The sequence below is a fragment of the Musca vetustissima genome, unplaced genomic scaffold, assembly GCF_032173495.1.
Source record: "Musca vetustissima isolate MV318-11 ecotype Yass unplaced genomic scaffold, APGP_CSIRO_Mvet_v1 utg39615, whole genome shotgun sequence".
Lineage (NCBI taxonomy): Eukaryota > Metazoa > Arthropoda > Insecta > Diptera > Muscidae > Musca > Musca vetustissima.
In genome coordinates this window covers 7,752-19,302 of record NW_026877734.1, presented here as the reverse complement: position 1 = coordinate 19,302, position 11,551 = coordinate 7,752, and the positions used below count along the sequence as shown (strand labels likewise).

The 11,551-nt window shown below is 35.9% G+C and overlaps 1 protein-coding gene across 1 annotated transcript; it reads right to left on the bottom strand.

Moving 5' to 3' along the window:
* Nucleotides 1-754: 754 nt before the first annotated feature.
* LOC133322413 (COP9 signalosome complex subunit 7-like) lies at nt 755-7,236 on the bottom strand (the record flags this gene model as incomplete). The annotated part of the gene is made up of 3 exons (XM_061531410.1): nt 755-797; nt 2,697-2,841; nt 7,006-7,236. Coding segments are annotated over 3 exons (381 nt in total), but the record flags the coding sequence as incomplete, so codon positions are not given.
* Between the last annotated feature and the right edge of the window lie 4,315 nt (nt 7,237-11,551).

Below are 11,551 nucleotides of genomic sequence, written 5' to 3'. Positions count from 1 at the left end.
CTCTTAATATATTGGATAGTATTAAAAAATTGTTTAAGTGCTATTAAAAGTTTTGCAAATTAGATATGTATGTCTGTGGGTGGGTGTGTTTTTGGGTGCTGTGTTAGGAAGCCTAAATCCGATTCGAGAAAACTTCAAGTAGAAAAATTGTTGATTTTTGATGTTATTCAAATAAAATAAAAGAGATGGCAAAAATTATTATTGAAAATGAAAACTTTGTTTAATTTATTTTTATAATCTCTTGATGAAATGCTTAAGGGGGAAAATTTTTCTAATAGATGGAAAATTCTTACGAAAATGTGGAAGAGTTAAGGTGAGGACTAGTGAAGTGATTTCAAAAAGTATATGGAGGTGTATTGTGGAAATTTAAATATATTTTAAATGGATTTTTCTCAGTTATTGGAATCTGTAATTAACCCAATCTGCAACGTCCTTAAATAATTCACAATTTTATACAGATTTTATTTCAATCTTTAAGAGTTTCTTGGCATATTTTATCTGCGCGTTTCTTAATTTATGCGTTGATATTTTAATGGCAAAAATTTTATTGAGAACAAAAATTGATTTGTTTTTTAGTCTGTGAGGCCACATGGCTGCCTGCTGCTGCCATAAAATAAATACCTCGTTGTTGTCCTGCATATAAATTAAATTCCAAAAGATTTTTATTTAATTTTGCAACTTATAATGAAAGTTTTGCTTTTTTGTGTATTTGAATATTCCATAAATTAAGCTGGTATCTCCTCCATATCAGCAAACAGTCGTAGTATTCCGCACCAAGTCATGGCAATCCTTTTAAACTAAAAAAAAAGAGAGAAGAAGAAAAAAGAAAAGAAGAGACACAATATTAGATTTATTTTTTTTCTGTATCATAAAAAAGTAATGATGAAAGTCACCCCATCCCTTTTAGTATAATCGAAAATATTATTAGAATAGAGCTGCTGTTAATATTTTAAGAAAACGAAACGCTGCAGGGCATATGATAACAAATTGTATAAGAATTTATCTAGCTAAAGGTCAAATACCATAATATCTACACACATACATAATCATAAGACACACATATACTTCCATACTAGTATAAGTTTTTGTATTCTCGCCTTAAGTAAATATAAATCCAGTCTTATCCTTAAGGTCACACACAGTGAACAAAGAATGCCAAACAAAATGTCAAAAATTAATAAGACGCATGTAAAAATCTAATATGGGGACAATGCATTTGGACAGAAAATCAAGAAAATAAAATAAACGAAAATGAAACAGAGAGAAAATAGGGATAACATTTCGTCGAGGGCTAATAAAAGCGTGGATTTGTTAAAGAATATGTTTTCTCAGACCTACAAGGCGTGGATTTATTAAAGAATATTTTTTCTCAGACCTACAAGGCGTGGATTTATTAAAGAATATTTTTTCTCAGACCTACAAGGCGTGGATTTATTAAAGAATATTTTTTGTCAGACCTACAAGGCGTGGATTTATTAAAGAATATTTTTTCTAGCATCTACAAGGCGTGGATTTATTAAATAATATTTTTTATAGCATCTACAAGGCGTGGATTTATTAAATAATATTTTTTATAGCATCTACAAGGCGTGGATTTATTAAAGAATATTTTTTTATAGCATCTACAAGGCGTGGATTTATTAAAGAATATTTTTTATAGCATCTACAAAGCGTGGATTTATTAAAGAATATTTTTTCTAGCATCTACAAGCCGTGGATTTATTAAAGAATATTTTTTCTAGCATCTACAAGGGGTGGATTTATTAAAGAATATTTTTTCTACGACCTACAAGGCCTGGCTTTATTAAAGAATATTTTTTCTACGACCTACAAGGCCTGGCTTTATTAAAGAATATTTTTTCTACGACCTACAAGGCCTGGATTTATTAAAAAATATTTTTTCTACGATCTACAAGGCCTGGATTTAATAAAAAGAGTGTTTCAAGGAAATAAAATTCCCCAGCACATTTTCCTCAACTTTTCTCTATCCTGACTATTGTCAATTGAAAATCAATCGCCTCCAAATTACAACCAGATTTTCCGTGAAACTTTCCGACAATAAAAACGAAATCTATTGAAAATTTTCAGCCAAAGAAAACAAATTAAGAGCCAGTTAAAAAAACACGCTTCATTGATGGTAGAAACTTCAAGGATCGCTAACTTAATACCGTTAATATCGATGATGAAAAGGCCATGGGCATCAGAGCAGGAGGACCACAAAAAAACCGTCCACATGCAGATGCAACAGCGGCATCATCATCAAAACTATCAACGACCACCCAGCCACCAATATTCTTGGAACTTTAATGGCCAGCCACAACAACGTGGAACAGCTATTCAAATGGTAGCAAAGACCAGTAACAACTAATGGATATTCATTGCCATCATCATCATGGCATTTGATGGATGCTGAGAACGCTTGAATGATGACTGACTGAAACTGATGCAGCCTCACTGTCAACTGTCAGAAAGTGCTGCAGTCGAAAGTTGAAGTGTTCGAGGAGAGATGTCTGATTGTTGACTTTTGTAGGGTGGCAGATGCTGGAGGTGGTTTACACTCGCTATGCAAACACATTGCACCTTTTTACATTGTAATAACAACACCTTACCCATCCCTCTCTGTTTCTATCCTCACCCACTTCTCGTCCAATTGAATTTACATTTAAGTGAATTTGAAAGTTTGTCCTACAACTTACCCGCAGATCGTGATGGCTTAACTTTGGAACTTTTCTTGCGCGCTGCCTCCTGGCTAGTGGATGAGGTTGTTTCCCGTAAATCGATTTGCATGGCATCATCGTTGTCGTTAATTTGAGTTTTGAAAACTTTCTTCAAATTAATTATCTGAAAAGAAAAAGAAGAAGAAAATGGTGACAGAGACAGAGATATAAAAAAACGAAAGTTGTTAGAATTGAAAGAGCATTACTAATGTTTAGTTTGGCTTGGTGGGATGGCTAACCAACCTCCATATCTAGGCAGGCAATTCTCAGAGACAGCCATTATTCGCATGCCCATAAAAACTTGGAATAATGACAAAGTTTTAATTAAATTAATAAGGTATGACGCTGAATGTTGGTGTCGCACTTAAATCCTGACAAATCAAAGCGGCTGTGATTCCGCCGTTAAGTGCCAACAATGCGGGAAATGAATTTTTAATAAATATATTTTGAACGAAAACATGGTCAGCTTATATGCGAAGACAATCAAAAGTTAAATAATTAAATTAGGAATAAGTGACAGCCTTAATGAGATATGTTTCAATAGAAAAATATCGGAAGGTCTTTCTATCGTATATATATAAAATAGTCAGCCCCAGCTGAGGTATTTTTTCAATAGGAAAAAATTCGACAGCCTTGCTCAGGTATTTTTTCCAAAGGAAAAAAATTCGTCAGCCTTGATGAGATATTTTTTTCCGACTAGAAAAAAATTCGTCAGCCCAAGCTGAGGTATTTTTCCGTTTAGAAAAAAATCGTCAGCCCAAGCTGAGGTATTTTTCCGTCTAGAAAAAATTCGTCAGCCTTGCTGAGGTATTTTTTCCGTCTAGAAAAAATTCGTCAGCCTTCCTGAGGTATTTTTTCCATCTAGAAAAAATTCGTCAGCCTTCCTGAGGTATTTTTTCCGTCTAGAAAAAATTCGTCAGCTCCAGCTGAGGTATTTTTTCCGTCTAGAAAAAATTCGTCAGCTCCAGCTGAGGTATTTTTTCCGTCTAGAAAAAATTCGTCAGCTCCAACTGAGGTATTTTTTCCGTCTAGAAAAAATTCGTCAGCTCCAGCTGAGGTATTTTTTCCGTCTAGAAAAAATTCGTCAGCTCCAGCTGAGGTATTTTTTCCGTCTAGAAAAAATTCGTCAGCTCCAGCTGAGGTATTTTTTCCGTCTAGAAAAAATTCGTCAGCTCCAGCTGAGGTATTTTTTCCGTCTAGAAAAAATTCGTCAGCTCCAGCTGAGGTATTTTTTCCGTCTAGAAAAAATTCGTCAGCTCCAGCTGAGGTATTTTTTCCGTCTAGAAAAAATTCGTCAGCTCCAGCTGAGGTATTTTTTCCGTCTAGAAAAAATTCGTCAGCTCCAGCTGAGGTATTTTTTCCGTCTAGAAAAAATTCGTCAGCTCCAGCTGAGGTATTTTTTCCGTCTAGAAAAAATTCGTCAGCTCCAGCTGAGGTATTTTTTCCGTCTAGAAAAAATTCGTCAGCTCCAGCTGAGGTATTTTTTCCGTCTAGAAAAAATTCGTCAGCTCCAGCTGAGGTATTTTTTCCGTCTAGAAAAAATTCGTCAGCTCCAGCTGAGGTATTTTTTCCGTCTAGAAAAAATTCGTCAGCTCCAGCTGAGGTATTTTTTCCGTCTAGAAAAAATTCGTCAGCTCCAGCTGAGGTATTTTTTCCGTCTAGAAAAAATTCGTCAGCTCCAGCTGAGGTATTTTTTCCGTCTAGAAAAAATTCGTCAGCTCCAGCTGAGGTATTTTTTCCGTCTAGAAAAAATTCGTCAGCTCCAGCTGAGGTATTTTTTCCGTCTAGAAAAAATTCGTCAGCTCCAGCTGAGGTATTTTTTCCGTCTAGAAAAAATTCGTCAGCTCCAGCTGAGGTATTTTTTCCGTCTAGAAAAAATTCGTCAGCTCCAGCTGAGGTATTTTTTCCGTCTAGAAAAAATTCGTCAGCTCCAGCTGAGGTATTTTTTCCGTCTAGAAAAAATTCGTCAGCTCCAGCTGAGGTATTTTTTCCGTCTAGAAAAAATTCGTCAGCTCCAGCTGAGGTATTTTTTCCGTCTAGAAAAAATTCGTCAGCTCCAGCTGAGGTATTTTTTCCGTCTAGAAAAAATTCGTCAGCCCCAGCTGAGGTATTTTTTCCGTCTAGAAAAAATTCGTCAGCCCCAGCTGAGGTATTTTTTCCGTCTAGAAAAAATTCGTCAGCCCCAGCTGAGGTATTTTTTCCGTCTAGAAAAAATTCGTCAGCCCCAGCTGAGGTATTTTTTCCGTCTAGAAAAAATTCGTCAGCCCCAGCTGAGGTATTTTTTCCGTCTAGAAAAAATTCGTCAGCCCCAGCTGAGGTATTTTTTCCGTCTAGAAAAAATTCGTCAGCCTTGCTGAGGTATTTTTTCCGTCTAGAAAAAATTCGTCAGCCTTGCTGAGGTATTTTTTCCGTCTAGAAAAAATTCGTCAGCCTTGCTGAGGTATTTTTTCCCGTCTAGAAAAAATTCGCCAGCCTTGCTGAGGTATTTTTTCCGTCTAGAAAAAATTCGTCAGCCCCAGCTGAGGTATTTTTTCCGTCTAGAAAAAATTCGTCAGCCCCAGCTGAGGTATTTTTTCCGTCTAGAAAAAAATTCGTCAGCCCCAGCTGAGGTATTTTTTCCGTCTAGAAAAAATTCGTCAGCCCCAGCTGAGGTATTTTTTCCGTCTAGAAAAAATTCGTCAGCCCCAGCTGAGGTATTTTTTCCGTCTAGAAAAAATTCGTCAGCCCCAGCTGAGGTATTTTTTCCGTCTAGAAAAAATTCGTCAGCCCCAGCTGAGGTATTTTTTCCGTCTAGAAAAAATTCGTCAGCCCCAGCTGAGGTATTTTTTCCGTCTAGAAAAAATTCGTCAGCCCCAGCTGAGGTATTTTTTCCGTCTAGAAAAAATTCGTCAGCCCCAGCTGAGGTATTTTTTCCGTCTAGAAAAAATTCGTCAGCCCCAGCTGAGGTATTTTTTCCGTCTAGAAAAAATTCGTCAGCCCCAGCTGAGGTATTTTTTCCGTCTAGAAAAAATTCGTCAGCCTTGCTGAGGTATTTTTTCCGTCTAGAAAAAATTCGTCAGCCTTGCTGAGGTATTTTTTCCCGTCTAGAAAAAATTCGCCAGCCTTGCTGAGGTATTTTTTCCGTCTAGAAAAAATTCATCAGCCCCAGCTGAGGTATTTTTTCCGTCTAGAAAAAATTCGTCAGCCCCAGCTGAGGTATTTTTTCCGTCTAGAAAAAATTCGTCAGCCCCAGCTGAGGTATTTTTTCCGTCTAGAAAAAATTCGTCAGCCCCAGCTGAGGTATTTTTTCCGTCTAGAAAAAATTCGTCAGCCCCAGCTGAGGTATTTTTTCCGTCTAGAAAAAATTCGTCAGCCTTGCTGAGGTATTTTTTCCCGTCTAGAAAAAATTCGCCAGCCTTGCTGAGTTATTTTTTCGTATAGAAAAAAATCCTTCAGCTTTGCTGAGGTATTTTTTCCGTCTAGAAAAAAATCGTCAGTTATTTTTTCAGTATAGAAAAAATTCGTCAGCCCAAGCTGAGGTATTTTTTCCGTCTAGAAAAAATTCGTCAGCCCAAACTGAGGTATTTTTTCCGTCTAGAAAAAATTCGTCAGCCCAAGATGAGGTATTTTTTCCGTCTAGAAAAAATTCGTCAGCCCAAGATGAGGTATTTTTTCCGTCTAGAAAAAAATTCGTCAGCCCAAGCTGAGGTATTTTTTACCTTATAATATAGACAGAAGACTTCTATGAACTTTTAATCTGTCGTCTGGTACGTAGGATTCGTATTAATTAATAAATCGATGGTGCGTATTACTACTGACAATACGTATACGCACACTTGACTTCAAGGAAATTTATTCAGCCTTGCTAAGGTATTTTTCCGTATAGAAATCGTCAGCCCAAGCTGAGGTATTTTTTCCCTATAGAACAAATTCGTCAGCCCTAGCTGAGGTATTTTTTCCGTCTAGAAAAAATTCGTCAGTCTTGCCGAGGCATGTTTTTGGTTTACCTCAACAAATTTTCAGATTCCCTGAGTATTTATTTTCTTTTAGAAAAATATTTTCACCTCAAGACTCAAGGTTTTTCTTTGGGAACATTATTTTCCGATTTTCTCAGATGTGTTTGCAGTTTCAAATTAATGAAAGACTTCTTTTCATGTTTGAGAACTGTATTACGAGTGACTTACTTCCACGTACACACATTAAACTGTTTTTTTTTTTTTTTTGTTGAAATGTTACAAAATAATTGTCCTATTGTTCGGAGCTCTGTGAAAGCCCTCTTTGTACTGGCACTTTATATGGGCTAGCTTACCTTTTGTTCGATTTGTTTTTTGTTATCCAATTTCTTTGATTTCTCGGCATTTGCATGTTTTATCTGTTCGACAATGCAATTGGAAATGGCATCACATGAATCGACCCAATCCTGTAGGGTTTTAGCAATCTTTGTAGTATAACCGGGTGGTATATCACGACCCTGGGCATAATCGATTTCCAGAAAGCGATTATTCTGAAACAGCTTTCCATGAATAATATCTGCAATGAAAAAAAAACGGAAAACACACACATACATACATAAATACATGTTGTAGTACTCAGTTAAATGCAAAATGAAACAATATGGGATTATTAAACAGAATATGGCAGAGGGTAGTTGAGAGGGCAGGGGAGGAGTGTGACTGGCGACAAGGTTATCCTTTCCGCAAAAGAATAACACTGGCAAATAAATATGCCAGGGGACGCATGTGTTTGATTGAATCCAAATGGAAGATGCAAAAACAAAAAAACACCAACTCTGGGAATTGAATTGTAATAGTAAATGTGTAGAGAGTGTGTGTGGTAAAGAGGTTTTTATAGTTTTTGTTGCTGTTGCAAATACCCTGCATAAAGTAGCCTTTTTCATTATGAATTGTTTTGCTTCTGATTGCAATACAAGCAAATGATTTACTTTGAACACAATGAAATTGGAATAGGAATAGATGTAGCAGAAAATTGATTTCTAATGGGTCAGGGTTTTATGCTTTAAAAATATTAAAAACAAAGTTTTTACGTTGGGCGCCACTTTAGAAAATATCTGATATTATTACACAAAAGCCGCAGAAATAGAAAAACAAACGAATGTTTTCCATACGGAAAAAATACGCCAGCAAGGCAGATGCATTTTTCTATACGGAAGAAATACCTCATAATGGCTGACGAATTTTTTCTATACGGAAAAAATACCTTGGCAAGGTATTTTTTTTTCTATGCCGAAGAAAATACCTCTGCAAGGCTGACGAATTTTTTCTATACAAAAGAGAAACCTCTGCAAGGCTGAATAAATTTCCTTGAAGTCAAGTGTGCGTATACGTACGGTCAGTAGTTATACGCACCATCGATTTAATTATTAATTCGAATCATACGCACCAGTAGACAGACTAAAAGTTCATAGAAGTCTTCTTTCTTTATTCCTTATATTATCATTTTTTCTAGACGGAAAAAATACCTCATCAAGGCTGACGAATTTTTCCTAGACGCAAAAAATACCTCAGCAAGGCTGACGAATTTTTTCTAGATGAAAAAATACCTCAGCAAGGTTGACGAATTTTTCTAGATGGAAAAAATACCTCAGCAAGGCTGATTAATTTTTTCTCGATGGAATAAATACCTCAACAAGGCTGACGATTTTTTTCTAAACGGAAAAATACCTCATTAAGGCTGACGAATTTTTTCTAGATGGAAAAAATACCTCAGCAAGGCTGACGAATTTTTTTTAGATGGAAAAAATACCTCAGCAAGGTTGACGAATTTTTCTAGATGGAAAAAATACCTCAGCAAGGCTGACGAATTTTTTCTAGACGGAAAAAAATACCTCAGCAAGGCTGACGAATTTTTTCAAGACGGACAAAATACCTCCACTTGGGCTGACGAATTTTTTCTAGACGGAAAAATACCTCAGCTTGGGCTGACGAATTTTTTCTAGACGGAAAAATACCTCAGCAAGGCTGACGAATTTTTTCTAGACGGAAAAATACCTCAGCAAGGCTGACGAATTTTTTCTAGACGGAAAAATACCTCAGCAAGGCTGACGATTTTTTTTAAACGGAAAAATACCTCATTAAGGCTAATGAATTTTTTTCGATACGAAAAAAAAAACTCGGAATGGCTGACGAAGTTTTCCCTTTAGAATTAAAGACCCTACGTTGGGCGCCACTTATAAAAAACTGTAGAATTCTATACTTAATTTCCTTATAAAAATTAATCAGTATCTATTTCAAAAACATAAATCCCAGAAATCGTATTTTGTCCTCTTAATTATACCAATCCCCCACGTTGGGCGCCACCTAAATGTATTTCATTTGGTATTTTGATTTGCTTTGAAATATGTTTAATATTCCTTTCTAACTTTTCATATGAAATTAACATTACAAAGGTCTTGGCCTTTTGATATTACATTTCATATGAATTAAATTTCCATACTTTGACAAAAATTTCGCTTTCCTTTGAAAATATTTTTTTCCAATTAATTTTCATTTCTTTTTGCTGGCCTTACACATGTTCTAAGTGTTCCAAAATGTTCATTACATTAATCACCCAAAAAGAAGAGGAAAACAAACTACATGCAAAATAAAGACTTTGATGGCCTCTCATGTTTTCATATATAAAAGTCATGTATATAGAGGGTGTCAAAAGAAGGTCTATAAAATAATGCTTTCCCAAAGAAAAACAAAATCGTTAGGTATTCTTCTAATAGAGAAAAAAAATCGTCAGGAAAAAAATAGTCACCCTCGCTGAAGTATTTTTTCCCATAGAAAAAAACTCGTCAGACTTATTGAAGTATTTTTCCATACAGTCCCTTGGTTCGTTTGATTTGTATTAATTAATGAATCAATGGTGCGTATAAGTACGGTTAATACGTATACGTAACCTGGTCTTTAAAGAAAAATATTAGAAAAATCAATTCCGTGTAGAAAAAATTCGTCAATCCAAACTGATGTATTATTTCCGTCTAGAAAAAATTCGTCAGCCCCAGCTGAGGTATTTTTTCCGTCTAGAAAAAATTCGTCAGCCTTGCTGTGGTGATTTTTCGTCTAGAAAAAATTCGTCAGCCCAAGCTGAGGTATTTTTTTCCGTCTAGAAAAAATTCGTCAGCCCAAGCTGAGGTATTTTTTCCGTCTAGAAAAAATTCGTCAGCCCAAGCTGAGGTATTTTTTCCGTCTAGAAAAAATTCGTCAGCCCAAGCTGAGGTATTTTTTCCGTCTAGAAAAAATTCGTCAGCCCAAGCTGAGGTATTTTTTCCGTCTAGAAAAAATTCGTCAGCCCAAGCTGAGGTATTTTTTCCGTCTAGAAAAAATTCGTCAGCCCAAGCTGAGGTATTTTTTCCGTCTAGAAAAAATTCGTCAGCCCAAGCTGAGGTATTTTTTCCGTCTAGAAAAAATTCGTCAGCCCAAGCTGAGGTATTTTTTCCGTCTAGAAAAAATTCGTCAGCCCAAGCTGAGGTATTTTTTCCGTCTAGAAAAAATTCGTCAGCCCCAGCTGAGGTATTTTTTCCGTCTAGAAAAAAAATTCGTCAGCCCAAGCTGAGGTATTTTTTCCGTTTAGAAAAAAAATTCGTCAGCCCAAGCTGAGGTATTTTTTCCGTCTAGAAAAAAATTCGTCAGCCCAAGCTGAGGTATTTTTTCCGTCTAGAAAAAAATTCGTCAGCCCAAGCTGAGGTATTTTTTCCGTCTAGAAAAAAATTCGTCAGCCCCAGCTGAGGTATTTTTTCCGTCTAGAAAAAATTCGTCAGCCCCAGCTGAGGTATTTTTTCCGTCTAGAAAAAATTCGTCAGCCCCAGCTGAGGTATTTTTTCCGTCTAGAAAAAATTCGTCAGCCCCAGCTGAGGTATTTTTTCCGTCTAGAAAAAATTCGTCAGCCCCAGCTGAGGTATTTTTTCCGTCTAGAAAAAATTCGTCAGCCCCAGCTGAGGTATTTTTTCCGTCTAGAAAAAAATTCGTCAGCCCCAGCTGAGGTATTTTTTCCCGTATAACAAAATCTTCAGTCTTATTCTAGAACTTCTATGAACATTTAATATGCTCTTTGATGCGTATGACTTGTAATAATTAATAAATCGATGGTGCGTATAAGTACTGCCAGTACGTATACGCATACGGGACTTCTAGGAAAAATATTCAAATTTTGTGTTGCTAAAAAGAAATTCGATAGCTTTTCTAATGGATTTTTCAAGGAAGCTATTTTTGGACTCTCTGTATCTGTGTGTTTTTCTCAAAATTCATTTTATATACTCATATATGTGTGTGAGTAACATCAACTTTAATTAAATGACACATACTCTAATGTCATGCATGATTTTTTGTTTGTCCTGCTTTATTTTGAAAGAAACATTTCCTGGTAAGTTCCTTTGGCTAACATGTCACTACCGAAGTTGGTATGGGTAGTAGTGGTAGTACTTCCGTTTTGAGATGAATACTCCATTACTCTTTTTTTCTATTTTTTGACCATTAGACGACAAACAAACGATAGTCAAAAATAAACATTCATGTCATCATCGTTTTCGTTGACGTCCAACATCAAAATTCTGCTGCTCTTGATGATGATGATGATAATTATTATTATTCTTTGGAGCAAAAGTTCCAGGAAATAATTCATAGCTGAACATGGATATTACTCCTAATGGACAAGTAGAACTTTCATAGAAGTCTAAGTACTTTTGTGTGAGTGAGTGAGTTGGTGAACATGTGGCTTAACTTGACAATTATACAAATGAAATTGAGGATTGCCAGTATCCATCTGGGGGGTATGGAGGACTTTATTGCAATTATTTCCTTTTGTATTTGGAATTTAAATGTACTTTTTGATGTACATGTTACTTGCTCAATTTC